Source organism: Drosophila tropicalis, unplaced genomic scaffold (genome assembly GCF_018151085.1).
Source record: "Drosophila tropicalis isolate 14030-0801.00 unplaced genomic scaffold, ASM1815108v1 contig_158, whole genome shotgun sequence".
Classification (NCBI taxonomy): Eukaryota; Metazoa; Arthropoda; class Insecta; order Diptera; family Drosophilidae; genus Drosophila; species Drosophila tropicalis.
In genome coordinates, this window is record NW_027172602.1 from 5,618,195 (window position 1) to 5,642,667 (window position 24,473).

Genomic DNA, 24,473 nt, shown 5'->3' on the forward strand with positions numbered 1-24,473 from the left:
ACACATATGTATATAATGTATAAATTTATGCATATGCATCATATTTGTAAGTATGTATGTATATACCAGATTAGGATATGGCTTGATAAAAAAGTAAAGTGGAATTAAATGAGAAATGAATGTAGCTGGACCATAAACCGCAAAAGAAAACAGTCAGACATAGTCGAGAAACAGCTCTGAATGCTTATCAAACAAATTGTGAATATATGTACATACATATATGGAATCCCATTCCCACTCCTCCACATGGATATGGATATGGGTATGTGGAAGAAGGAAATCATTGGTTTGTATTCTTTAGATTTGCTTATCACTTAAATTGTTCTAATGTATTTACAGTTTTCGACAGTTGTTTTGTTGTTGTTGGCTACTTACCCCTATCGAAAACCTCTATGAACCATCATCTATGCTACATTTGGACCCCAGTTACTCTGCTTTATATATCTCAGCTCAAACAGATCCTTTACATTTTTCAATTCGTCCAACTAAATACAAATATCCTTGTTTTTACTTTAATCTAGTTTAGTTTTAACTTTTCTTTAAAACTTTTTGTTTCCTTTGGTTTATGCTGAATGAAAACAAATACCCATTTGATGAATATATTCGTTAATGGCAAAGAAGAGTATTTACGAGTCGTTAAAACAAAAATTGACCTACAAAATTCCAAATAACCGCAATGACTCTTCAATTAAATGAAAACATGACAAATGGTTGGTTTTTTTTTAACTTTTATCAACAGATTTCGCATCTTGAATTTAAGAAAATAGAGGTCCTTAGAGAATGTTTTTGTGATAATTCTTCTAAAGATTCAATTTTTAATTCAAAAATATATGTACAAATGTATGATGGCAATTTATTTAAATTTTTAAACTTAAATTCATCATAATTGAGTCACTTAAATTTTGAATTTTCACAACTTGGAAACATGAGGCACAAAAAAATACAAAAAATACAAGAAATAATTTATCAGCAACTTCCTCTTTGTGTTGTTTTTTTACGATAGACTCTCTTAGCTCTACACGAGCCACAACCGGCATGTCTACGCACATACATATATATGATATATGTATATGTATGTATATATCAAGTTGGAAAACAAAAATGATTTACAATATGCTTGCAATAAATCAAAAGATTTTCAATTCTCTAGGGAGCACATCCAGCTTAAAGCATTTGGCACTTCATCAATTAAACAATTGTAGTGGATAAATAGTCGAAGGAGGCAACCAACCAACCACCCACCCACCCACTGCATGGCACAAGGTCACAAGCAAGTTGTACACAAAAGCACACACTCACACACACACAGAGAAGCTTTGCCGCTGCACCGCCAAAAATAATAAAGAAAAAAAAAAAACATCCACAAAAACAAACAAATAAATATTCATCTTGAGTGGACAATCCTGTAAATGTTTCTCACTAAAAATTTAGTTGTCATTTATTTCTATATATTTTACTTTGTTTATATTTTGTTTATTCTGACCACCAACGACCACAATGAAACGTTTGGATGACACTGACTCTGTCAGTGACTGGGGCATTGAGGCACACACACACACACAACGTAGTACTACGAAGCAACATATCTACCCGATATATATATACATACATATGTACTATATAGTATCTATAAGTGTATGCACTTATGTATACACTACACAATGTTGCGGGTCCTTATCTCTTGCAGTTGCATTTGTACTAGTTATAGTACTTCAGATTGCTAAACATTTAGTTACTTACAGAAATTATATACAAAAATATATTTTGAGTTTAAAGTCATTAATTGACAATGTTATTATTATATTATTTATAAGGAGTCGAAACTGATTAAAAAAACAACTTATTAAGCTTGGGCAAAATTTCGTTCTTGAGATTTGAATTCTTCTTCTAATAAGAAACAAAATTTGGGTTATTTATATCATCTTTCGTGATTCCACTTACTTTCCTCAGGCCAAAATAAACTGACAATTTGAAATGCTATTCTCATGAAATTTGATAGATCGAAAGCTATTGATGGCAAATATTAGTATAACAAATTTGATAAGGATACTTTAAATATTACAGGAGATAAACTGATTAAAAGAAGATGCAGAAGATTATATATAGTCCATGTTTTTGTTAGAGTATTACGGTAGTCGACTGCCAAAAAAGATTTCGTATCCTGTATCCTTTGCTTTACTTTACGCATATTTTTGTTGACCTTGTTTTTTGTCATAGATAGATACACACACATAGACACACAAAAATACTCATACACGTACATCGATTGCCGCCATTTGTGTGAGTGTGAACAATATTGATTATTTCCCCCCATTTTTGGTGGATGTGTGGGTGAGGTTGGGTGGCTGATTGAGGTGACACAGTGAGAGAGAGAGCGAGAGAGGGATTTCGTTTTCAATTTGCAGTTTCACTTGCATTCAGATCTATGTGAACATTTCTCTTATAGTTCTGAAATTCTAACGGTTTTTGGCTTAGTTAGCTTAAAGCTATAATTCCAAAGCTTTCAAGCTTAAACTAGGATTCATGTCAAGCTTTCATAACCGATATCGAAACCATAATTAGTTTCAAACGATTCCTCGATATCTGAAACGATCCAGAAATAATTCACTGAAAGTTTACAATGCTAGCCACTTGAATAAGACCACTTATTATTTGTCTTACTTAGCGAGGACTACAGTTTCAGATTTCTACTAGGGACCAAAAATCCAGCCCTGTATTAGAGATAAAACCATTTACCTCAATCGAAAATTTTCAATTGATTTCATTTTTGGTTTGATATTGCATTTATTTAAGTTTTTGAGAATGCTGTCATGTGGTTATCCTGTAAAATGTTATGTAGACATAAACACAAAGAGACGCACACACACACACACAAACATACATACACGCACATATATGTATGTTATATATTTATATATATTTTTTTTGGTTTGATTTTTTGTTTATTTTTAATACATAAATTCATGTTTCCTTTGTTTTTGGCTTTATTATTTTCTCAAATATATATTTTTCAATATATATATATTTTTTTTAAAATTTTTTTTTTTTTGTTCATACATTTACATATACACATACAATATAATAATTTTCAACACACATCGAGAGATATCGATAAATTTTTGTTTGGTATTCCTTATGATTTTGGATAGTATATATATTTGTATATATTTTTCTGTGTGTGAGTGTATACATATATATGTATATATAGTATAAATATAACACGATCTGTTCTATTGCTTGACTTGCTTCTTGGCTTTAATTCCTACATCCATAAGTATTTTGTCCTCAAAGGATCTTCATATTTTATTTTAATCATCATATCAAATATATTTATCATCATTTTTCCCTTTTTGGCTTGAATACTGCTTGAACTAACTGTATTATAGAAATAGAATTAGCATAATTATATATCAACTTTACCCATACAATATTTATATATAGATATATGTATATATTTTTCCAACGCTTTCCTTCTTTATCGTTTTTGGTTTGGTGTTTTCAAATTGCATTTCATTCGTTCAATTTAGATAAAAAAAAACAGAAAAATTTTTGGAAAAACTAAATGGAAAATTCGTCTAACATCAATTAGTTAATTTATCGTTTTATCCTAAGCATTTGCTCTCTTGTATTTTCATTGCTAAATTTTTTTTAATCTACCATACATATACATACTTATACACACACACACACACACACACACACACACACACACACACACGCACACACGTTAAACATTACTTTTAAAATCAAAATTGTAATTTCTAGATATTCAAAAAAAAAAAAAAAATAATACATGTTCCTCACTCTCTCTTTCTCTTTGTGTAACATTTTTGTTTTATCCTTTCACTTTATCCTTTACACTTTCAACAGAAATCATGTTAACTTGAATGGTTAAATTTTGCTTTTGGTCTTCTCTTTATAGGAATTCTTTTGGAAGGGATTCACATAAACAAAATATATATAGATGTCATGCGAGCTATATAGGCAATTTTGTTTTCAATTTGATCTTAACACAAATCACCTATATAAATGTATATACTATATGTATATATTTATATATACATTGTACATACATATAGAAGGAATGCAACCCCAAACTGAATATTTAAAAGAATTCAATACTCTGATTATTATTCCTAGTTGTCTAGTTGTCCTAGATTTAGTGGACAGGGTTTTAGATTAAAAGGTTGCCAAAAAATTACAGTCTTAAGACGGGAAGTCAGTATCAAAGAAAGAAATCCTGGTGTATGAATATCATATTAGGAAAAAGGAACCTTTTCAAGCTGTTTCCTTTTTTATGCTTCATACATTTGTAATTCCCAACTAGTTTTAGACTTCTGACAACTTTAGAGTAAATGTAAATGACTTGGATTATATAGAAAAGTTTAAGCAAATTTCAATCAAATGATAGCCAGGGTCCTTGCAAAGCCTTGAGGTGAAAAAGAAAAGAAATGTCCACAAAATTCTGAATTGTATCCTTCAATACGTTTTGGTTGCATTCGATCTAGAAATTATAAATGCATACACTCACACCCACACCCACACACACACACACACAGTAGTCTACTCTACTCTATTAGTTTCAGAATATTAGTATATTGAGTTTGGTTTCATCATATGTATGTATATGTACTCGTAGATATAGATATAGGAATTATTTGTATATTTTATATTTTGTATATATGTATATATATATTCTTTTGTTTGTTGTTTTTTTTTTTTGTGTTTTTGGTACCCCCTTTTTCTTTCTCCAAACTGCCTGAAGATATAAGTAGTAATCTATTATTGGATTAGTCACTTACAACTAGTTGTATATTGAGTTTTATCAGAAACCAGTGAGTTAAACAAATAAATAGATTGACAGATAGAGAGAGCGAGCGAGGGAGCAAGAGTTTTGAGATAGAAGTTGAGATTTATGTTACTTTTGTTATTTATTTTTTTTTTGGTTTTATCTTTTCTTTGTGAGTAGAGGTACTTTCTTAGCAAAAAGGTACAATAATACATTTGTTGAAAACCATTGTCGCTTTTGGTTCGGTTAAAGGTTTTACATAAGTCAAAAACAATAGTATGTATGTATGTAAGTAGTACCAGTAGTAGTAGTATTAGTATTAGTTTTAGTATTTGCATTTGTAGTAGTAGTTAGAGCCTTAAGATATAGTGCAAGAATTGCGTTTGGCACCCAAACTGCGTTCCTGTATACGTTGCAAATGCTGCAATTGGGCGGGTGTTGGGGCATGTGATGAGCCTGCGGGTCCACCGCCAATTCCAGATCCTATAGCTGCAGCCGAAGTGGAAGCAGCTCCGCCATGCTGTGGATGATGAGGATGATGCTGCTGCTGCTGCTGCGACTGCTGATGATGATGATGATGATGATGGTGATGCAAAGGTGTACCAGGTCCATTGCTACCAATCTGTTGGGGCAGCGACTGTCTTCGACGACGTAGAGCTGGACTTAGATTATAGGTGATTTTTGCCTGGGTAAGCAGCTCCTTGAAAACCTATAAGACCCAACAAAATGTCACATCAAGAGACATCAAGAGATTAAGAGATTTACTTACCTGTGTGATATTTTCATTGGTTGCCGCTGAGGCCTCAACAAAACCATTTTCCCAATCAACTGTCACCACCGATTCGGTTGTGGCATATTCCACCTGTAATTAGATAAATTTGTAATATATATATATATATTTTTTAGGAATATTTCAAGAAAATTGATATTAGAAAACACATAAGCAATCCATTTCTCTCTCTTACTTAAAGACTTCTAGCTAGCTGTCTATCTTTCTCTCTCTATTACGTATGGCTCTCTTTTGGCTTTTTGACTGACTTCTTTATAAGTTACACAGTAGATTCTGGTTATAACGACTCTGCTTATAACGTCCGTCCGGTTATTGGTTGGTCCCAATACAAACTTATATGAAAGGACCTCCGGTTAGCACGTCTTTCGGATAAGCGTCGCGACGTTATAACCGGATTCTACTGTCGTTTCGATTCTGATATATAAACTATCTATCACAACTAAAATCAGTCTTCTAATAGAAACAGAAGGATAATACCTTTTGCAAGGATATATAGAGTAAATATGTGTATATAAAAGGATAATAGTTTTTTTTTTTTTTTTGGTTTCTGCAACTTGGAACTCTTTGCGTATTAGGTTTATTTGTTATTAGCAGTTGTTAATTAGAGTAAATTTGTTGCAAATTTTAAAATATTTTTGTTGTTACATATTCATATAGACATATATATATATATATATCTAGGGATGTATGTAAAATGGAAACACTTCATTCAAAAATCCATTTCCAACGAATGAAGGCGTAAAATTCCCCTTATATTTTCGGGTACCTCTGTGCCATTATTCGAATTATTACACATTATCTGATTCTCATTGATTGTTTGATTTAAATTAGAATTTTGATTCGAACTATGTCCACTTGAGGTCGGTTCTATATAATTTGATTCCAGATTTGATTGAAAGTCACTATGATGGTTGTTGTTGTTGTTGTAGTTGTACATGTCACGATAATGCTGCTCCTGCTGTTGTTGTTGTTGGTATAGCTGCTGCTGCTGCTGCTGCTGGTGTCGATACTGTTGCATTTGAAGATAATGCCGATGTTGTATTTGTTGTTGTATCAGCTGCTGCTGTTGCTGCTGAAACATTTGTTGCTGCTGCAGATAATACTGATACTGCTGCTGCTGCTGTTGACCTTCCAACGGCGATCTATTGTAATTCCAATCGTTCAGACCCACACCGTAACCCTGATTCAGACCCGCACCCGGTACATCATAGTTGGCCATGCTTTTAAACAGTGCATTGCGCATGAACAGCAGGCCATTGCCGACTGACAAAGTGTTTGGCTTAACCGTGTTAATACCTGTACAAGTTGGAGGCTGTGCTCTGACCCCAGGTTGGGGTCTGGCCTCTGGCTGGTAATGCGGCAATGGAACATTCCAGATTTGATTTGTGTGACGATTTTTGGCCGCCACCGGAGCGACACGAATGCTGGGCCAATCTGTGGTGAAATGTCCGCTAGTCTGCTCCTCCAGATTGGTCTGCTCCAGATTGGACTGCCAAATTGGCTGCGGCTGCTGCTGCTGCTGATGATAATGATAGGGTATGTGATGTGATGAGTCTACGGTCGATGGAGTTGCTTGCTCCTGCATCACTGGGCTCGGCTGTGAGAAATATGATGACCATTGCCGTTGCTGCAGCGATATCTTCTGGAACTTAGTCTCCAAATACATTTGTAAAGTCTTCTCCGACTGCAGCTGCTCGGTTAGCATTTGTTGAGCGAATTCCTGACGTTGCCTCTTTGTGGGCAAGAGTTTATCAATTTTTGCGCCATTTTGCGTGTGTTTTCCTGGGCATTCATCAGTTGAACGAATACCGTTTGAACATCCCCACTTAGACTCAAGTTAGCGTCCTGACCACCTCTGGCGGCATTCAGATCATTCCCAGCCGTGGAGTGGGCAAAATTAGTATTCTATATTGAACATGAAGTTCGAGGAGATCAAGGATATTGCTCTGAAAAGGAAAACAATAACATCTCACCATTCTTAAACTGCCATGGATAAGACCAAAAGTCCTTTCATGTTCGGTTAAATTCAAATTCAAACTGTTTCGTGCAGCCAAACGTGCTGCACGCTCCGATCCAATTGGCGGCAATAGGCAAGGACGTGGTTCCGGGCCCAAAAGCGAACTCATTGCGAAGGACCTATGATCCTGTCTGTGATTGGAAAACTTACGCGACGGTACACTCGAAACGATGTGAATTTCAATTTAAACTTTTGAAGATTTTTGCTGTTTTATTTTTGTACTTTTTTCCTTTTAGTTTTTTTTTTTTTTTTTTTTTTTTTTTTTTTTTTATTTTGTGCGAGAGTATAAATTTAATCCAGAAATAAAATGAGAATAAATGTTGACTACACTGCCGGTTACTAGTATACGTTTCAGGGCCTACTTCACTATAACTATGATTTGTATTTGCCCCTCATGAGCCTCATGATTTTAGAGATTGACACTAAAGGCCCGAATTCCTTGATTCGTTCGAATTGAAACTACAAAATTTCGATGATATTTTTATACCCTTTCAAATAGGGTATATTCATTTTGGTCAGAAGTATGCAACGCATAGAAGGAAGCATTTCCGACCATATAAAGTATATATATTCGAGTTCATATAGCAATGTCCGTCCGTCCGTCTGTTTCAACGCAAACTCATCGTGGACCATAACAGCTACAGAGCTGAAATTTTGCATGTAGGCTTGTATATACTGCAGAGGTTGTATATCTCGGATTCAGCCGGATCGAATCACTATATCATATAGCTCCCATACAAACCCCAAAGTCACGAACAGTGACTTTTTTCAATAACTTCGTTATTTTCAGAGCTATTTTTGTGAAATTTAATAATAGTAAGCTTATTACACCTTTAAACGACTCTGCCGAATTCGATCAAGATCGGGTGACTATATAATATAGCTCCCATAGGAACGAAACAGTGACTTTTATCAATGACTTCGTTACTTCTGACGCGATTGCTTTCAAATTACAGATTTGTTAGTTTAATATATCTCTTAATGACTGTTCTGAATTTGATAAAGATCGGTTGACTATATCTTATAGCTCCCATAGGAACAATCGGTGGAAAACAGTGACTTTGTTCAATATCTTCGTTATTTCCTATGCTAACAAAGATTGTTCACAAACATAATCCTTTTTAGATACAACGTTCTTCCACATTGATGTCTAAAGGTAAGGAATGAGTTGGCAAAAAAATGAAATCTTTAACGCGGTCAAAGTTAGCCCTGGCCCTCTGGTTTTTGATTATTATCGACCTAATAAACCAAATTGATCAGCATCAACAGTCGAGTCCATCTAAATATGTTTATTTTATCAAATCAAATTCTTTGGCAGCAATATTTAAACTAAAGATTGTCAAGTTCTTAAAATCACAAAAAATTTTCATGAAAATCGCTTAGCCAAGTTAGAGGTGTTAAGTAAGAGTGAGCGAGATAGCCTTCGATCAAATGTACTTTATCTTTCTTATATACCTATATAAATTATTTATATTAAAAATCATTAGAGCAAACAAATTTTGTGAAACCTTCTATAATTAAACTTTATTTTTGGAAAATCAAAGAGGGAAAATATAATGACTAAATAAGTATAATCGATAAGCGTTTCTTCATTTGAATTTCAATTTTCTTCGACAATTTTCAAACAGTTTCCAAACTGTCATATTAGCATGCAAATCAGGGTTCATCAGGGGGTATAAAGGAAAGGAAAACGAAATTGGAAAAGAATTTCACTTTGTCATCGCAAATGCATATCCGGCGGCCTTGTCTGTGGGTGTGTGTGTGTGTGTGTGGGGAGTGTGTCAAATGTGATACTGCTCTTGACCCTCAAAGACAAGGGCTAATAATAGATCAATTGTCTCACGGACTTCCTGGTGACTTTTCTTGCAAAACAAACAAACTGCATAAAGTTCTATATGGCTAAAAATAGCTCAAATGTGGCTAAGACCACCTGGCGAAATCTCTGCTTACTGACAAAAGAGAAAACTTATGACACTTTAACATTCATTTCAGGATATGCAAGGAAAGTACTTTTAAAGTATATTTTGTAAATGAATATAATCCTTATTCCAATTCGCTGAAATCTCTCATTATGAAATCAGATTATGTTCGCTCTGGGAATGCAGCCTTCTGGGATAATTATGGGAATGCGTTCTTTTCTAATTTTTGGGTTTTTTTTCGCATGAGCGAACATTTCAATGGACACACACACACGTGTGTTAAGGTAAGTGGAAAGCCATTCATGTAATTAACACACAAACTTGGCAGCAGTGGCTAATTCACGCCTACACGAAAACCAAATGTCCACACAACTGCATTGGAAATTTGTAATTAGCTGAAAATAATATTTATTTCTGGCTGATAATTCGAATGAATGAATAGCAAAATGAATGCGTGAAACAAATGGCAAGGAGTATGGGATAAAAGCATTCAATAGAAATTTAAAGCAGATTTTTGTTAATATCAATTTGCAACATTTTCCCCTTTCTTTGTCCTGATCCGGGTATACAATTTGAGCCAATTTGTCAACATTTTTGTGAGCAACAGATTTGTAGTGACAACCAAGCAAAGTAAGTACTTAAGTACTCACAATACCTTGAGACTTAAATGGCTTGAATAGAAAATGTACACAAATCAAGTATTTAGACGTTCAAAACCTGTAACTGTAACGGACATAAAACACATAAACCCCCTCCCCCCCAAAAAAAAAAAAAGGAAAAAAAACTTGAAACCTCAATTCAATTCAACTCATATCACAGTGAATTGAATTCACTTCCAAATGAATGAACTTAGAGACAGTAGGCGATAACAAAAGCAGTTAAACTTAAGGTCTATAGAGTGAAATACACAGATACAGTGATAGAGACAGAAAGAGATGGAAAGAGATAGAAATTTTGTATATGAGTAGGTTTGCTGTTTGTCCCTTTTCCCTTTTTGATTTGCCATTGAACATTTGTCCAAGTTTTACATTTGACTTTAAAGCGCCATTGTCCTGTATATCCATTTTCTGTACTCTGTCTCTCCTTTCACTTTTATGTGAAATTTTTTTTTTTTGTGTTGTGTTGTGTGTTTCTGGTCTCGTGTCTCTTGTCTTGGTGTCTGTCCTTACCTAAATACATGGTAAATAACCAAAGGGCGTAAGCCAAGGCGAAAAGTTGGTTTCACATCGCTGAGCAACAACAACAACAAAGACAAGACATCAGCAAGAAGAAAAGTGAATGGAAAGCAAGAAAAAAAAAGTGAGGGAACCGTCTGGCAATTTACATTTTTTGATTATATGTATAAGATTTCGGTTCAAGTAAATATAAAACCGAAAGAAAAAACACAGCACCAGAAGCAGCAGCAGCAGCATCATCTTTGCCTTGCCAGCAGCCAGGAATTGATTATAAGAAAGACAAAACAAAAATAAAAAAGGGAAAAGGGACAACAGCAAAAGGACACAGCAGCGAATGAAATATCAAGTATGCGCTAAGTAAGCCAAAATAGCGGAAAAAAAAACACACACACACTCACACAGAGAGAAATAACCTAAATGAGTGTACATACAAATGAAAGGGATAAAAATCAAATGAAGAACCAATTTTCGTTGACTTCTTCTCTATATATGTGTGTGTGTGTGTGTGTGTGTGGAAATTTGTGACCTCACATGACCTCCGCACAATAATCGAGTGACCTTCGTTTGAAAGGGAAAGACGTTTTAATGGCAATTTCAAGGACTAACGATCTAGAGTTTCATATTTCGATCTTTTCGCAATAATACAAGAATTTTCCAGAAATCCAGACCAAAAATCATTCGGCAACACTTTCGTTTCGTAATGCATGTAAATTTGACCACTCGATTGGCCTTTAAGTCCTTTTAACCAGCATTCAACCAGTTTGAGTAGAAATTTAAAAGAACTTTGGACTCAAGCACAAAGATGGAAGCTCAGTTCTAGAAGGTTCAGATGTTTTTAAGCCAGAGAAGGAGATGTTTATTACAGTGAACCCTCGGTAATCTAACACACAATGTGTTCCAGCATCACACACCAGGTCCAGGTCACACTGGACAGCAACATAATGAGTATTCGGGTTTTCCCCTGTTTCGCTGCTAAACACAGACAGGAGTAAATGGCTCTCACTACAAGGGTATATGAAGTTCGTTGCAGCCAAAGTTGGTTTTTTTAATTTGTTTTTTTTTTTTCGTTTTCTATGCAAATGAAAAACTTTTCTTGAAAACTTGAAATGCTGTTGAAACAATTAAGCACAGATTTGGGATCTGTAATGGAAAGTAATTAATGTTTGAAAACGATTTGAAAATGAGAGCAGGTGTAACTAATTAACCAATTCTCTTAAAGTGTGTTCGCCTTGGCAAAGGATTGCCCAGATATTAAACTTAAAGGATATTTCGAGACAAACATTGAACAAAGTTAATAACTTTTACCTGCTATCAATTGGGATTAAACATTGTGATGTTACTCACCTCCCTTTCGCTTTCGCCATCGACAAGTAAATCAATTTTGTTACCCACAACAACAATGGGAACCGCTGTGGTGGCTTTCGTTTCATGGATCTGATCGCGTATGGCTCGAACTTCCTCGAATGTGGTGGCATCGGTGACATCATAGACCAAAATGAAAGCATCGGCCGATGAAATGGATAGAGCTCGCATGGCTGGAAACTACAATGAGATTGGGGAAGGAGTAACAAATAAAATTGATTAACGGGAGGTAGTCAGAAAGTGCAGGTAAGGTCTCGGTCTCGCTCTCGCCCCCGCCCTCTTTCGGTGTGTGTGTGTGTTGTATCTAGGTTTCCTTTTCTGTTTTGCGCTTCCTTTTTTCCATTTTCGTTATCCTCAACAGCAGCAACAGCAGCAGGTGAAACCACAGAAACCGCAACAGCAACCGCAACATTTTGGGGCAAGCAGCTCTCATCTCATCGGATGCTGGTGTCAGGTTTCGCGTTCATGGGGTTACCTAAGCCGCCGCCCATATTAAGTCCTTAACCACTCTCTAGTCTCCTATTTTTTGTTGTTGTTTTTGGGATTTTTTAAATCATGTACACACACACACACGCACTCTCAGAAGCATCGTGTAGTAGAGAAGCTTTTCCAGCGGAAACTTTTCTAAAACTGCAGTTTTAATCCTCATTTCTGTGCTGCCACTTGGAGCCATGTTAATAAAATCGCATCATTCGCAGCAGCAGCAGCAGGGACAGCAGCTGCAGCAGCCATTGAAATGTGCTTAAGGCTAGCTCGGGGATAGAGCAAGGCATTACCTCCATTCATGTGGCTACTAAAGTTCTCAAGCATAGTCATGGTGATTGCCAAAAGAAAATGCGAAGACCTTCTGTTATTCGAGAGAGGAAACTTTATTAGCAACCCATGCCAATGGGGGGTGATGCATGCAAATGGAATAAGACACCATCTGCAGCTCTTTATATATTCAACTCACTCTCTGGAGCTCTCTCTACCTAAATGGATTTGTGACCATTTTACTTAGTTTCTTTCAATTTGATGCAACTAACTTTTGAATGGACTCGAGAATACCCTTAACCTTACACTAATTGCAATCCTGTTGCTCTGGCAAGCTAAGCAATCTAAGCTTTTTATATATTAAAGTCACCAAACAAAAGGCAAAGAAGAACAGTTAAAGTGGTGACCCCGACGCGCTGCGTCAACGTCGCCCAAGAAAGAAAAACGAGAGAAAAGGAGCGGCGAGGACAATGACAAATAATGGCAACAGCTCATCACATCACATGCTCTCAGGCTCATCTCAGCTGAGCTTCCCCTACTCACACAGTTGTCATGAGGAGGCACTGACCTATTTTTTCTCCTGCCCTCCATCTCCGCATTTAATGTGTGTGTGTGTGTGTGTGTGTCTCTGTGTGTATCTTTGTCCTCCATCCATTGATGTGTGTTTGTGTGTGTCTGTGTGTGAATGGGCTGCGTATGTTTTTATGCTGCTCTTGGGCCTTTTGATTTCTCAATGGAATTCAAAAATCATTATCACCGGGAGATATTCTCCGGCCTCCTGATACTCCTTGCTTATCCTTTTCCTCTTCATACATACAAACATACACATATCCTTACAGGAGACTCGATATTTTCAAAGATCTGATATTTACTATTTTACCACTCTGGATATTTCGTCTTGCATCAAGGACTCACATATTTCTCGATTCACTTCACTTGCATTTGCACTTGGCACTTGGATGACTGACTCCATTTCAATCTTGATTCATTCATTCCGCATTTTTCCTATTCATTTGCCCGCCTGCTGTTGTATTGATGTACTCTTGATGTATTTATGTATGTGTGTGTGTGTGTGTGCCAAGAGTTTGTAAGCTGCAGCACAATTCAATTCGCGTTTGACGGAAGTGCCAGCAAAATTGAATCGCTGGCTGTAATTTCCGTTAAACACAAAAGCTAGCACACAGCTGGTAGCCATTTAAAAAAAAAAACTCATACATATAATACAGAAAAGTTTTCTTAAAAATGAGGTACAGTCACGCCCCCCCCCCCACACACACACACACACACATAAGAACAGGAATGAGGTTGAGATTCAGAGATGTGAGACAGAGAGAGACTGATATTCTTCTTACCTCATAAGAACCAGCCGTATCGAGTATATCCAGAGTTAAACTTACACCCGCAATTGAAAAATTTCCCTGATGCATTTCCTCAATGGTTCGTTTATATTTGGTTGTAAATGTATTATATAGAAATTGTGTTATAATCGAGGTTTTGCCCACTTTCGCCGAGCCCATAACAACAATTTTGTGTCGAGCATTGGCTGGTCCAATGGCATCATCCACCGCATTATTGCGACCCACTCTGAAAGAGGAAAAGAAAAAACCATTAAATTATTGTTAATGTTAAAACTCAGTACTGACAAATGGCTTAAAGACCCAAATTTAGTGTTGGAAAAGGCCGTTTTTTGTTGTAGTATTCTTAAAGTTTAAGTTTTAAATGCATACTTCAGTTATATAAGTAGAATTTAGTGTTGGAAAAGGACGTTTTTTGTTGTGGTATTCTTTAAATTTTAGTCTTAGATGCATACTTCAGTTAAAGAAGTAGAATTTAGTGTTGGAAAAGGCTGCTTTTCGTCGTAGTATTCTTCAAATTTTAGTTTTAGATGCATACTTCAGTTATAGAAGTAGAATTTAGTGTTGGAAAAGGCCGTTTTTTGTCGTAGTACTCTTAAAACGTTTGATTTTTTAATTCATATTGTTCCTCTAAGACTGCCTACATAATCAAATGTAGATAATAGAGACAAGGACTTAGCCAGGTCCCCATCCCAAGAGTTCTCAAATTTAATACCCTTTATTTTAGGGCTTTCTTTAATTTAAATTCATTTCACCATAAAGCTATATTTGACTTTCTCTCTATTAAAATTGAAATCAAAATGTATTACAATAAATAACTTAATGAATTTCCTGTCTCCCCCAACTTAAGATTTAAGTTATGCCCTTTAAAAGAGAGCTGATCGAATCTAGTACTAAATGAGTACTCATATTGTTAGTATTTCAACAAAAAGTACCTCATACATAAAAACAAGAAGAAGCACCAACGTTGTATCGAAACTATATGATCTAGAGATATTAGATGCAATACAGATGCATTCAAAATTTCAGCACTGAGTTTGCATTGTTCAAGACGAATGGAGTTGGTTAGGCTGATCAAGAATATATTCATATACTCTATGTGGACAAAGATGCTTGCTTTGAATACTATTCGAATAAGCGTCGTTTCGAAGATGTGAGTTCTTATTTAGAGATTTATATACAGTCATTTGACTATTTCAGTTCAGTTCAGTTTCAATCCCTACTCACTTATTCCATTCACTGTGTAGCTGAAGTTGATATATCAAAAATATCCGTTTGTGATTAAGTATAGACGGAAATAAGGAGTTCTAAAAGCATTTAAAAAGCTATTGGTATTAACTATTAAACCATTTACTAACTAATACTCCATTGAATCGGTTACTATGTATGACCACATCATGTCTATGTTTGGCCACTTGTCTGAGGTCTGCCGCCAAACCGCAGCTTACATTTGTGAATGTTTTGTCAATTAATTAATTAATTAATGATACAACATTGAAGTTTGTATGTACAATTTGGTTTACAAGGGTTTCTCTATAATATATTTCCAATTTAAATGTTGAATGAAAGTTTTAATTTTAAAAGGAACTTTCTGATTTTAATGTAAAAATAGCCTAAAAAAGAAAATTCTTTTAAAGTCTTAATTATATATAGAGTCTTTTGTCTGTCTATTTAAGAGTCATAGTTCCTCATTAAATTGGCCCTAAAGGGAAAAAGAAGGCCGAAAGCGTTTTCAGCTGTGACACACACACACACACACACACACACAGAGACAAAGTAATCCAATTTATTATGTATATGAAAAAGCCTTGACTTTATTGTTTAACCTAATTGGTTATCAGGGGAATTTTGCCCTTTGACACAGTTATTGGATTCAATATACATATACACATACATATAAAGGAGCAACTTTGTTTAAGTACACACACACACACACACACACACCCATTCACAGCCACAGCCACAACCAAAATCAATTTGTATACGAAATTAGTTTAAAACTTTTGCAATTTTTCTACACTTCGCGCTGGCCGCACGAACAGACCGAAACCGAAATCCTTTAGCTCTTTTAATAAATTAGTCGAATGCAAATCGGATTAATAAAGGACTAGAAAATGGTATTAGCAAAACTAAATGAAATGCCGGTCCGGCAAAGGGTCAAATTAAAGATCGATTTGATTTTGCATAAAATGGATCGGTAAAGTTTTCTGATTTGATTAAATGAAAAACGTTTAAACTCCCCCATTCCCCCTCCACCCCCATTCTTTGGAGCAGTTTTTGGCCAGCTGTATTTATCTTTGGCTTCATTTTTTTTTGGTTGTGTTTTGTTTTGAGCAAGTTATTTTCTTTTTCTTTTTCTCAGATTCGTGTGTTTTTGCTTTTTGTTTTGTTTTTGGTACTTTATGGGCTAAGATAAAAAGTAAAAAGTTTTTTTGAAACAACTATTTTGCAGAAAATTCTTTTGAATTTGAGTTGTGTGTGTGTGTGTGTGTGTTTGTGTGTGTGTCTCACTCATCCAATCGCCCAGTAAAATCCAAATCTGTCAGTGGCAGATGTGGGTCGAACAGAGATATATATTTGTCGGCTTTTCGGTTTGTTGATGTCAAATGATTTCGATTTGGATTTGGAACAGTTTATGTGTCCAATGGATACATATCCTTGAAACTTACTTGTCACGTTTGGGTTTCTCATCGGCACTGTCATCCTTCATGAACGACGGCTGCAAGCTGAAACGTCGACGTAAATGACGGCCACGCATTTTTCTATCTTAGTTTGAAGATCTTTGAGTTCTTGGTTTTGTTCTCTTTTGTTTGGTATTTTGAAATGAAAAGCTCGAAAATTATTTCACAATAGTCGCATTGGAGCTGGACGCGGTCTGAACCTGCAAGAAAATCGGAATGAAAATGGAAAAGTTTTTAAAGGGTGAAAAAGTGTTCTAGGCTAGGAAATATTTATTTTGGTTAAAGACAAACGTTTATGGCTAATCGAGCCATGTCCTTTGCTTCGTTCCAACTGAATTCTGCTATGAATCCTCTGGCAAAATGCTGGAAAGGACAACAGGAACAGGCATACACGAGAAGAAGAAAGTGAAGGGTAGCAACGCTATAAATTTCCCCAAGCTACATTTAATTTTCATTTAAATTTTTAAGTAGCTGCCAGCATCATTTAAATGCCAGTTTCACTACTCCCCCCCCTTGCCAGGTGTTTCCCCTCAGGTGTATACTCTACTCCTTCGCCTCCATCTCTCTCTCTTTCTCTCTCTTTCTCTGTGAGCTAAACTTTTGCCAGGTAATTAAAGGTAAAATTTATGTGTAAGCTGGCTTGCTTCATTTTCGTTTATGTTTGCACAAAAAAAAACACAACACAAAAAACTGATGATGAAAAAACAGGAAACCAAGTTGAATTATGCAAAGAGTGAGTGAGAGAGAGAGAGGCTAAGAAATAAAGACAGAGATGGATAGTTAGAGAGTAAAAGTGTACCAAATTGACTAACTGAAACTAAACTTAATTTTCGCCTTTTCACCTTTTTCGCTCAGCCTTTGTAAGTGTTCTCCGTGTGTGTGTGTGTGTGTGTGTTGTACATTACATTCCTCGGCTCAGTTTTTGTGAATTTTAGTTATTTGATGGTGTGACCCAATTAAAAGTCACTTAAAATGCAAATTGATTGTCGACACCTTCAACAATAAACAACATAAAACGGCAAAAAGACAACATTAAGTAGGCAAATGCCCCACCAAACCACCCACATTGAATAATAACAAATGAAAACGATGTCAAGGCATGCATCAATTCGCAAGCAAAGTAAAAACAGAAACTTTATCTACTTTTTGGACCGCAAAAAAAGTTCTGCCAAGTCTCTCAAGCACAAGTAGTTAATATTAGTGTTAATTCCAATGATGATATGTATGTATCTATGTCTGGGGCACATATTTTTTGCTTCTTCTTGGCGTGTCTGCTCTTAAGGTCAGAGCAAAGATAATGGCAAGAGGAATGAATCCTGAAAGCTATTCATTTTTCACTCTACTACGCGAACAATGGCCACACGGATTTAAGCTTCTGCAAAAGGCAAACTACGTCAACGGCTTCCAGCTATAAATTTAAGCTTTTTTTTTTCTTGCTCTTGTATTTTTTTGGTTTGGTTTTGTTTTGTTTGAGAATATGCGGGTAAACGCAGAAGTTGACAATACGACTTTTATAATTCATAGAATCGTTACCATTTCGGCTTTATGATATCAGGGATCAAGAAGTGAGTTTGGGGAGATGTTGTAGATAGGAACGTAACTTTAGAGAACTATCATGAACATAATATAAAATGAAGCAAGTAAGTCGACTCGTCGACTTGGGTATACCATACACCAGGCGAAACAAATATTTCAAATTTCGAAAACCAAATGTATGTCTATTAAATTGTTTTTACATGTTTCATAGTATGTGCTATCTCGCTCACTTTACGAACATACGAGCACTCTAGCGCCGCCACTAGCCAACGGCCAATTCTGGCCTTGTGGACTGCTTTGTAAAATACGTTCATACGCATATTTTGCATGTTTCTAGTCCGATTTCAATAAACTTCGGTAGTTTTGTAGAAATAGATAAGAATAATTAGTCTGCCGAATTTGAATGCGATAGTCAAAAATCTACAGGAGAAAATCGGTTTTTTCTTAAATATGGAGGCGGAAGTGGGCGTGGCAAAATATGAAAATAGATGTACCCTGCGCGCATACTAAGCCAGTGTACATACTAAATTTGGTGACTTTAGCTTTGTTAGTTTTTGAGAAAATCAGTTTTGTTTAATTTGCGGGGGCGGAAGTGGGCGTGGCAAAATTTTTAAATAGCTAATATCTGCGCGTCTATCAAGCTAATCTGCATACCAAATTTGATGTCTCTAGCTGTTATACTTTTTAAGAAAAACAGTTTTATGTGATTCCTGGGGGCGTAAGGGGGCGTGGCAAAAAGTTTGAACAATCAGTTTTTGCGCGCTAACTAAACGGGTATACAAAATAAATTTGATGTCTCTAGCTGTTATACTTTTTAAGAAAAATAGTTTTATGTGATTCCTGGGGGCGTAAGGGGGCGTGGCCGAAATTCCAATTAACTCTGTACGCGTGCATAATACACGAGTATACATACCAAATTTGGTGGCTCTAGCTCTTATAGTCTCCGAGATCTGCGTGTTCATACGGACGGACGGACGGACGGACGGACGGACGGACGGACGGACGGACGGACGGACGGACAGACGGACATGGCTAGATCGACTCGGCTGTTCATCCTGATCAAGAATATATATACTTTATAGGGTCGGAGAAGCTTCCTTCTGCCTGTTACATACATTTTGGCGACTTTAATATACCATTTCACCCTATGGGTGTATGGTATAAAAATAAAGAAACATTTCATTCACCATTTGAAATTTCTTTGGGTAGAAACTCTGACAATTACCCTCGCAGATTTATGTACCTTCACCTTCACCTGAGTTGGACATCTTAAATTAATTATAAATTACCATGAATTTCAAATACATAAACATCAAATGAAAATTAAAAGCAAATACTAATTACGAAAATTGCCTTGGCTATTTGGTTAAACCCCTTAAGATATAGTTTGATATTATGAAACATATTAGTCTAATACCATTGGCAGACTTGGCTCAATTTCGACCAATTTATGGCCATGGTTAAGGCCTTTAAATTTGCCAACGGGGCTTTGGACGACAGGACGCAACAGTTGGACAAGCCAAACAATAGAAATAAAAATAATCATTGGAATGGAAATGAAACACAAGAAAAAAACAGAGAACAACAGAAATCAACAGCAAGCGATGTCAAAAAACCGAGATGAAACGGCGATTGTTCTCCAACCCAAAAACAAAAGGAGACTCCAACTTACTTCCCCTCATCCTTGCCATTCCATCAAAAAGTTTGTGATGCGTCAAAAATGCTAATGAAACTTTTGCTTGGTCTGCAACATCTTAATAAGACTTACAAGAATCCAAATGTGGGCATTAAAATGGAAACGATGAGTTAGTTGAGACTCATTAACTATCATATTCGGAAAGGAAAAGGAATTGTAACGCTTTGAGTAGTATTTGTCGAAAGCGTTAGCTGTCTCTCTCGCACTCATAGCACTCAAATGCATTTGAACGATTTCTGTTTGGCTCAATTCAAGAGACTCAGGAGACTCTTTTGCAGAGAACAGACTGATCAAAATCGGCCATGATCCATAATAACAAAAACCTGAAAATTATTTCTTGCGAAAAGTCTCAATTTTGAAAACTTGGGGGAGGTTGGACCCACTGGACTTTAGCCTGGAACAGACAGACACGTCTAAGGTATAATGTATGAAATTCAAAGACGAAAGAAAAATCCTTTATGCTTGATTTGTTGTTGAGCTAATATAAAAATTTATAAATGAATAAATTGTTTTGTCCATGTTGAAGATTACAAATCAAGATTTAGCTTAGCACAAGTAAAGTTAGTTTGATTTGTTCGATTTGTTGATTATTGTTGTGCCAACTGTAGGCTAAACTGTTGCGCAATCAAAAACAAATTGATAACACTGAGAAATTTAGGGATTGAAGGGGGGAACCCACTTCAGTTTGTATTTATCATTTTCGTTTCCTTTCATTCTTTGCATAAATTTGCTTTAAAAGCAAGCAAACAGGCCCGGCCAAAAAGAAAAGGAAAACAACAACAAAAAGGACATTTTGAGAGAGAGAGAGAGAGAGAGAGAGAGAGTGGGTGAGGACTAAACGAACAAACGACAATGAACGCCCGTCCGCCCGCAGGCAAAAGGCATAACAAAAATTTTACACATACTCACATAAGTGTCAGCCTTGCCCTGCCACTCCCCTGCCCCCCGCGCTAAGCCACCCATTGAAATTGGTAACGCTTATCAGTGGGTAACAACAATCAGCCCCAGACCCAGAGAAGCAGTCAAGCTCAGGGCCCAGAGTCGCAGAGTTGGAGCCAGCGTCAAAGCCAACGAACCAAACCGAGTCGGCCAAACCAAATGACATACCAAAGCAAGCACACGCACACCACACACACATACACACGGACGGACAGAGAGACAGACACACAGAGACAAGTTGTTATCACTTATGGCCATGTGTAGGAGAAACTTTATGTTGGGTTCTTCGCCTGTTGCCTTTTAGGGGCACAGTGGGTCAACAATCATTTGCTACGAAATGAATGAACGAAAAGATGAAATTTGTAATAATTAATTAATCATTTATCATCATTTTGTATGTTTCATTAATGAGAGAGAATGAGTTGTCCTAGTCAGTGTGGATGATAAAGGAAAGTTTTGGCTATGAAGAGATGAGGTAAGAAAGAGAGAGTGAGAGAGAGACAGATAGGGAGAGAGAGAGAACTCAATGGACATTTCCATGATGTAAGGTGATCTGTATAAACTTTAATGTAAGAGATCCTTAACTCTTTAAAGTTAACTATCAAGTATTAGATATAGAACGATTACAGTAACTAAAATGTTGAATCTATCTATCTATAAAACAAAAAACAAAAACATTTCTTTAAGACAAGCTAACATAATGTTTGATTACATTGGGATACTCTTGGGTACAATTTGAGCGCATTTTGCCAAGGGCAACCACGGTAAATGCTTTTTCTTTCTTTGCTTGCACAGTTGTTTCCTCTCTTGGTTACAACTCGCTGGTTGGCTCTTAAATTCATTTTTTTTATGTTCAACAACATTTGTAAGAATTTCACTTTTATTGGCTCTATGAGTGTGGCAGTCATTGGGTAGTTGAAGGCGTGTGCCTGTGTCTTTGTGTATGTCTGCGTGTGTGCGTATTCCGTGTAGGGACTAATGAGACAATTTTCGCTAGTTTGATGTGTACGTGATGTGATGTGACTTACATCTCGGTTGTTATTCCCTAATGAACTGGCCGTCACCGTCACCGCTGCCACCGCCGCCACCGCCACCGCTAAGCTAACTTGACTTGTTGCTTTTCTAGGCAAAATCTACTTAAACTGCTAGCCCCTGATACCTCTCATATACTTCATCCATGTCATGTCCCTAAGGCACACTCCTCTTTTTCCACCCACCATCACATTATTCACATTGTGTGTGTGTGTGTTTGTGTGTGTCATTTCAATTAGTGTTTCAGGCTGGGATTTAACATTCTGACATTTTGAAATATATTTATTTACATATGTATACACAAAATAATGCATCCATTGACTTGATTCCTTTCCCATAATAATGACATTGATGAGTAATCATTATCAAATAGTTGAACTAAAAAACCAATTCGTCCATGACAATGACAAGGCAACTGGGTGAGGGAAGGGAGACACTGACCTCTCTCTCTCTCTCTCTATATATATCATTATCTATATCTTTATTATCGAAAATGAAATCGAATATATGAGTATTTTATCATATTATACCTAGATTGCGATTAACCTTACTCATTTCTCTTGGGCTTCAGTTCAGTTCAACTATATCAGTTAATAAATTAAAACTAATAGATAAGTTCCATCATGTACAACAACAACAACATAATCAACAATCAAATATAATATGCAAGTGGAAAATATCTCTATAAAAAATAGAAGCGGATAGATCTAAAAACTAGGACTTTAGTCGAGACTAGAGCTAAAGGGACATTAGCCTAATCTATCTAAACGCATTCTTGTCTGTCAGAATTGATGGCTAAAAGAATGCAGCAATATCTTTTAAATACCTTTTCCTGTTTTCATTTCAATTATTTATTGCCTCTTGATCTTTATCAATCCTTTGATTAGGATATTCTTCCAAAAATGTCAAATTTGAAATGAAATATAGACAATGATATTTGTAACTTTCAACATCTTAAGATGACTCTTTAAGCTTAGTAATAATCAAAATCTAAAAGTTTTCATAGAATAATAGAAGTAATGGCTTTTATTTTGAATTATTTTGTAATGAAATTTCGCATTTAGAAGTTGTTAAAAATTTTTCACAAATTTGTTCACTTTATAAGTAGAAAATATAAAAATACTTTGCATAGTACTGAAACAAAAATAATTAAAATTATTACAATTAAAATAAGTCGAAATATATATATTTTAATTTCGATTATTTTTCGTTCATAAATTTATATTTTATTTAATTGAGTGAAATTTAATTTTGTTAAGTTAAAAAGTTCATAAAGTTATGATGTTTTTTACCTGTTTTTAATTTCAGTTTTTAACAATTTAATTGTAAATTTTTGTTTTGATTTTTGGCTTTTGTTTATAGCTCGAGAGATATTTATGTATTTGCTCTCTAAAATATTGCCATTTTAATTGGCATAATTTACGCACGCACACACATACACTAACACACACTAACACACACTCAAGACACTGGCAAAAAAAAAGAAAATGAAATGTGAAAATGTGAAAATATTTTGAAAATTTGTCTGTGGTGGCACTTGCCGCGTTAACGGTTCTTAGTCTCTGTTAACAGGTTAACTGATTTCTTTGATTTGTTTGAATTTTCCCTTTCGTTCGTTGCGAAGCCGGCTCTGCTGTGTGCTGCTGCTACGAGTTCCCGGGAAAAACTGAAACTGAAAATGAAAACTGAACCAAATGTTACACTTGATGCATGCGAAGCGCAAAAAACAACAGCAACGACAACAAAAAGAAAGAAGGAAAAACACCAAAAAAAAAAAAAATAAATGTGACGAAGTATCATCGTTACGCATCCGCCACACGAGAGCCTAGTATACCGAATTGTGCCAAGGTGCGAGCGTGTATGTGTCTGTGTGTGTGTGTGTAGAGAGGGGCGAGAATCAGGCGCCACAAGTGCATGCCATTTTCGTCGTCGTCGTCGTCGTCGTAATCTTCGTCTTTTTAGTCGTCGTGGTGGTTCGAGTTGTCGTCGTGGAAGTACCGAAATTCAAATTATTTCGTCGGCTGCTTGCTGTCAGCCTCCAGCTGTGTGAGATACTTTCAAACAGGGGAAAGTACTTGCTTGCTCTTCGTTACTTTGTGTGTGTGTGTGTCTGTGTGTGTGTGCTGAATTACGTTACGCATCAAGTCAGCGCCTAACGGTATGCAAAGCTTTTTCGGCACAAGCTTTTCCAATCTGTGTGTACGTGTACGTATACGTATTCTGTGCAGATGTGCAACAGCTTCAAATTTCTTTATATTGTTTGTATAGAAATATATATATACACATACACACATATTCATACACATACATATATACAGTAGAATCTCGTTGCTTGTCTGGATATGCTTGAAAAAATATTTATTTTGAGCCAACTTTAACCAACAATTACAATTAGTCTGGATCTATTTCTAAAAACCAAAATTTCTATT

At 35.8% G+C, this 24,473-nt stretch overlaps 2 protein-coding genes across 2 annotated transcripts; both read right to left on the reverse strand.

Annotated features, from left to right (window-relative positions):
- Positions 1-3,042: 3,042 nt before the first annotated feature.
- LOC137586791 (ras-related protein Rap-2b) lies at positions 3,043-23,695 on the reverse strand. The gene is made up of 6 exons (XM_068302949.1): positions 23,337-23,695; positions 16,830-17,041; positions 14,158-14,389; positions 12,035-12,232; positions 5,559-5,651; positions 3,043-5,498 (listed from the first exon to the last, which is right to left on the reverse strand). The coding sequence occupies exons 2-6, from the start codon at positions 16,916-16,918 to the stop codon at positions 5,148-5,150; spliced, it is 963 nt and encodes a 320-aa protein (XP_068159050.1). The 5' UTR covers positions 16,919-17,041; positions 23,337-23,695; the 3' UTR covers positions 3,043-5,147.
- On the reverse strand, positions 6,212-7,857 carry LOC137586822 (regulator of nonsense transcripts 1-like). The gene is made up of 2 exons (XM_068302989.1): positions 7,553-7,857; positions 6,212-7,484 (listed from the first exon to the last, which is right to left on the reverse strand). The coding sequence occupies exon 2, from the start codon at positions 7,282-7,284 to the stop codon at positions 6,289-6,291; it is 996 nt and encodes a 331-aa protein (XP_068159090.1). The 5' UTR covers positions 7,285-7,484; positions 7,553-7,857; the 3' UTR covers positions 6,212-6,288.
- Positions 23,696-24,473: the final 778 nt, after the last annotated feature.